The sequence below is a fragment of the Zingiber officinale genome, chromosome 2B, assembly GCF_018446385.1.
Source record: "Zingiber officinale cultivar Zhangliang chromosome 2B, Zo_v1.1, whole genome shotgun sequence".
Taxonomy (NCBI): domain Eukaryota; kingdom Viridiplantae; phylum Streptophyta; class Magnoliopsida; order Zingiberales; family Zingiberaceae; genus Zingiber; species Zingiber officinale.
This window is the reverse complement of record NC_055989.1, coordinates 111,382,776-111,388,392: the sequence shown is the minus strand read 5'-3', so window position 1 is coordinate 111,388,392 and position 5,617 is coordinate 111,382,776. Positions and strand designations below refer to the sequence as shown.

At 36.7% G+C, this 5,617-nt stretch overlaps 1 protein-coding gene across 1 annotated transcript; it reads right to left on the bottom strand.

Moving 5' to 3' along the window:
* Positions 1–3,049: 3,049 nt before the first annotated feature.
* LOC122048573 (zinc finger MYM-type protein 1-like) lies at positions 3,050–5,371 on the bottom strand. Its single transcript, XM_042610125.1, has 3 exons — positions 5,156–5,371; positions 4,531–4,744; positions 3,050–3,996 (listed from the first exon to the last, which is right to left on the bottom strand). The coding sequence occupies exons 1-3, from the start codon at positions 5,369–5,371 to the stop codon at positions 3,050–3,052; spliced, it is 1,377 nt and encodes a 458-aa protein (XP_042466059.1).
* Between the last annotated feature and the right edge of the window lie 246 nt (positions 5,372–5,617).

Genomic DNA, 5,617 nt, shown 5'->3' with positions numbered 1-5,617 from the left:
TACCTTGCCGTCGGAGAGGACCCCCTTTTATATATCACCTTTAATAACCTCCGCAATCATGAGGTGTTAGAGAATGTCGAGTGTCAGAAGTTTTTGAGTAAGGGAAGTATTCTGGGAGGCGTAAAGTCATTTTTCGAGGAATTTTCCGTTACCCATATGCGCCCTTTTTATAACTGACTCCACTAATAAGGCGATTGAAAGAATATGCTATCATAAAGTGTCTGCTAATGGAAAATGTAAAGCCACATTCGAGGAAAGTTCTATTGAATATCTATGTAATAACAGAAGAATATTCTTTAACAAGCGGTTGTTATTCTCTGACAGACTGTTGTGATTCTCTAACAATGTGGTCCCCGAAGATATCTCAACCATATATTTAGCCGACTGGGTATATATATAAGAGCAGAGTGCTAAGTATGGTAGGATGTTCGCCCGTTAAGACCACTCAAATATATGTTGTGTAATGCTAAAGATCTGATTATAAAGTAATGGGAAACCAAGTCCCCTAGGTTTCAACGATTCTTAAGATTGACCGACCATATGTAGGAATACTTGTTTATGAATAATGGAGAACTGAGCCCTTGAGAAGCCTGACCAGTACTTTTAGCCTATCGTCCTTGTACTAGGAAGCTTGTCCCTAAAGTACATTTAAGTTCTAGACATCCAGGTAGGTTTCTTATGAGTTTTGCATTGTATGTTTACTTGGCGAAGATAAGGATACTGAGCCTTGTAACTCTAGTCAGTTGTTTATCCGGGCGCCCAGATACAGGAGGATGGGAGAATGAACAATGAAGACTCATATGTTTAATCGGTTGTATACTAGGCACCTAGAGCGGGATGCTAGGTAGGGGTGGGCATAAACCGACCGAATCGAAAAAACCAACCAAATCGAAAAAACCAAACCGACCAAACAAACCAAAGAAACTTTTTGATTTTTTTAGGCCAGATTTTCTAATAACATTTTCACTCTTTCTGAAATATTGGACATATATTTGGATTTTTAATAATTTACTTATATTTTATAAACTATGAACCATACATTTGAGCCTTTAATTTTTTTTTTATATTTTTTATATTTAGTAGTAACAAGTAATCTTATTTAATTATTAAAATTACTTCTTTGATATTAGAACAATTTATGTTTTGTTGTCGTTGAATGACTTGATCAGTCTATATTTTGTATTGCATTAATCAAATGATATATCATATTAATATTAGGTCGTAATAAAATTTTAATATTAACTTTTTTATATTTTGGTTTTCATTTTAAATGTAAACTCATAATTTTAATCTAGTGTTATTTTTCTGTCTTTAAAACTAATATTTGCAATCACACAGAATTAGTTCAATTAAGTATTAAAAGCGTATATAACCAACCGAAAAAGCGGACTATATTATAAAAAAATGAACCGAAGGTAATAAAAAAATAGTTTGGTTTCGGACCAAATATTTTCAAATTGAAAATCGAAAAATCGAACCATGGTAGAGCAAACCAAACCGAACCGATCGACGCCCATCCTAATGCTAGGTCCCCGGGTCCTATTCGAATATTATTCTTGGCAAGTCTTGTGGTCAGTCAGGACTCTTTTGAACTCGAACGAACGATGGTCGGTCGGGTATATATTAGGCGTCTTAATACAGGCGGGGAGCGGTAGGCTCCATCAGTCCTTTGGTCTGACTGGCCTATTGGCTGGACGTCCTTGTTCTGAGGGCCTTAGTGCTGGATGAGGAAACGAGTGACTCCTTGATTGCCACCTCCTCTTGACTTAGACCGCCATCTCACCTTAACTTTGACTACCACATCATACTCACACCTGGGTCCATTTGTAACAGTCTGTATCATATAATATTAACCATTTTGTTGATGTTGGAAATTTGGTGACTCATATTTGAACTTAAGATGAGTTTATCAATGCCCTCGGGTAATGGTGCAGGGGCACATCACCTAAAGATGGAGTTTCATGTGAATTAAGAATGAATTTTTCTTAATGACTGTTGATTTAAGAACGCTGGGATGATAGGTCGTTCGCTGTGAGCCAGTGGCGGATCTAGAAATTCAAGCATGGAGGGGCGATTGTGATCTGAGCGCGACGAATTTTTTTTTTTGAACAGTTAATAAATTCTATGTAATTAAAAAATATTTTTTAAATAACTTGACATACAGGAAAAAAAGGTACAATATTATGAAAAAACTCGTACAATAATATTAAAGTAGTCTACTAACGAATATGTGACAATTGCATTCTTCGAGACTCCATGTTTTGAAAACGCTGTAAAATTGGCTCGTTGTCGATAGTATTAAAAACATCTTTTTCGATATAGACTACCAAACTGTCATTCATCTATTTATCTCCAATCCTATTTCGCAAATATGTTTTGACAATATTCGTTGCCGAAAACACCCTTTCAACGGTTGCAGTAGCAACTGGAAGAAGTAAGGCTAGCTCAATTATCCGATAAACCAAAGGAAACACATGGTTTTTCATTGTTTCAATCATTTCATTTTCTTTGCAAGATCTCCCAAATCTGAAATGCCTTCAATCCGTTCATATGATCTGACGTCATCAATATATGTTTTAAGCTCTTGTTCAACTAACATACGCTCATTCCAAGAAAAATCATCCTCATAAAAATAAGCCAGACGCACTAACTTCTATACATCAAATCTAGAGAATGAATTCCTAGGATCAAGGCATGACATATAAATCAACAAATCTGTAGTTGTTTCAGAGAAACAACTATCCATCTCATGTAGAATAATATCGATAACCTGCAATTTAAAAACCAAACAACAAAAGTAAAAATTAATAAAGATGTTACTGTTTAAAATAATTTAATTAACGATAATTAAATAAAAAAAGAATTATGAAGTTACCTCACAAAAGATTTCAACATGGTAGTAGTGATAAAAATTAACATTTTTTCCATCTCTCTTTAAACGACTACGGTTGTTGATGTTATCTGTCATATTAATTATTTCAATGGAATGAGTGTTACAAAATTTCTTCACATCCTCAAGTAAAACATCCCATCCAGAATCTCTCAACTTTTACAATTTGCCATTCACATTATTGATCAAACACATCGCATTCGCAATATTTTGATCTTTCTCTTGTAGAACAGTTGACAAATGATTTGTGATTGCCAATATATGTTTCATCAATCGTAGAATAAACACAAATTCATACCTCTCCATTCTTTCAACCAAAGTTCTACTTAAACCCTTAGAAGAACGATCGACATCATCAATCAAATTTTGAAGAACCTTTATAACATATGGCCACATTTGTTCAATACGACATAAAGTTGAATGATGTGACCCCCATCGTGTATCTCCAGGTCTAGCTAGACTAGTTTCTTGGTTTAGCCCTCTACCAGAACTAATCTCTCCTCTTTCAAGAAGTTTAACTTTTCTGTCATGTTCAAGTTGTCGAAGTTTGTCGGCCCTTTTGCAAGATGATGCAGATGTGTTCACAACCGAACCAACAATCCACATGAAATCACAAATATATTGATTTTCTTGAGCAACAGCTACAATCACTAGCTGGAGTTGATGAGCAAAACAATGAACATATAATACATATGGATTTTCTTTCATTATCAGTGCCTTTAAGCCAATAAATTCTCCAGACATATTTGAAGCACCATCATATCCTTGACCCCTCAATCTCGCCACTGAAAAACCATACTTAGCAAATAAAGAGTCGATTGCCTCCTTCAAACAAGAAGCTGTAGTTGTTCCAACATGAACTACAACCATAAATCGTTCAATCAACTGTCCATGTTTGTTCACATATCTAATAACAACCGCCATTTTCTCTTTCACTGAACAATCACGAGCCTCATCAAGTAGTAAAGTGAACCACCTATCTCCAAGATCAACTAGAATAGCATTTGTGGTCTCAACTGCACAAGAATTCACTAGTTGCTTTTGAATTTTTGGGGCAATCATTTGATTATTTCCAAGTGCATTCATTCCAACAACTGTCGCAACTTCTGGACACTTTGAGCTATATCATTTGAGCAATTCTAAAAAATTGCCTCTATTGGATGATGCCAAAAACTCATCATGTCCCCGAAAAGGCAATCCTTGTAATAACAAAAATCGAATTACTTTTAAAATGGCAATCAAGCGTTTGCGATAAGCAACTTCAATCTCATGTTTCCCCGATGAAAATGAATACTCTACACTTTGTCTTTGATTCTTGAAACCCTCAAACTGTATTCTTGCCTCATTGTGCGCACTACCAACTCCACCTACATGCTCATTGAATTTTTCAATTTTTTTTTTTTTTCCAATTTATGAAATCAGATCTCATAAACACATCATCTCCTCCAAACCCTATATTACTAGGTCTAAAAAGATAACACTAGAAACAAAAAGTTGCATCCTTTGAAACACTATACTCCAACCAATCACGGTCTTTAAATCAAACTTCTCTGAAATATCTATTGTCTTTACCCATTTTCTTGGAAAATTATGGCCTCGAGGTTGACAAGGGCCCATAGCAACATATTCTTTTCAAATACGATCTCTAACACCAATATCATACTCTTCAATCAATTTTTGTAAACTAGGATTAGCAACAATTTCTACTTTATGACTCAGATTTCCAATATTTTCAAATAAAATTTGTAGAGGAGGAGGTGGTGATGGTTGTGGTGCAGGAGTAGACTCTTCATCGGGAACACTAGACGATTCAATTGAACTCCTAGGTTTCTTTGCAAAATATTTCAACATTTTCTACAAATTATAATATATGGGAAAAAATTATCAACATAAAGTATTATTTTACTAAACTTAATGTGAACAATTTAACAATAACACAATTAAATTATTTAGCATCATTCATCGTTCATCGATACAATTCTTTAAAAAAAATAAAATTAATTTAGCATAAATTATCAATATTCACAAATCATAATTAACTAACAACTAATAAAAAAAAACTAATCTTATTACATATTTGGAGTTTATACAAACACTAAATTATAAATTGATGCAGATATATCTTAGGATCCCCACAGGGATTAAAGGAGGGAGGCAAGGGCAAGGATGTCTTTTCACATGATGAGGGTTTTTGTTTTTAAGGAGAGCACTGTTCATCTAAAAGGAAGAAGGGCTCGCTGGTTTTTCTTCCGCCGACAACACAACCATAGGGAGGGAGGTGCCGTCGTCGCTTTCTCCTCGTCGCTGGTGAGCCATCGCTCCCTTCCTCTTCTTTGCCTCTCCTCTTGCGCTCCCCTCCTCGTCGACGCTGGACGCCGCTCCCCTCCTTTCCCTCCTTCGGCGGGAGCTTAGAGACGCCGCCGCCACCTGTGGAGGGCTTCGGATGCTGCCCACCCTGCCGCCAAGAGTCGGCATCGACATCTCCGCCCCTCATTTCTTATCTCTTACAAGCGACCTCCTTGTCGCTATCGTTCAACAGTTGCCTCTCAGCGCCATCATCGGCCATCCCGATCCGCTCCTGTGCATAGGGCGTCTTAGCTGAAGCCCTAACAGGGGAGGGGGTTTCTTCTCGCCATCACGAACAGGGAAGGGGGCTTCTTCGTCTCTCGCCGTCACCACCTGGTGACGACCGCGGACGACGATCGCCTTAGCGGTGCCCTTCTTCTT

Excerpts from the sequence above, each read along its gene's own strand:
- LOC122048573 (XM_042610125.1), bottom strand. The coding sequence starts at position 5,371 with ATGTCGATGCCGACTCTTGGCGGCAGGGTGGGCAGCATCCGAAGCCCT. Across the intron at positions 4,745-5,155 it reads ACGGCACCTCCCTCCCTATG|AAAATGTTGAAATATTTTGC; the intron begins GTTGTGTTGTCG and ends TATAATTTGTAG. Across the intron at positions 3,997-4,530 it reads TGATATTGGTGTTAGAGATC|AAGTTGCGACAGTTGTTGGA; the intron begins GTATTTGAAAAG and ends CAAAGTGTCCAG.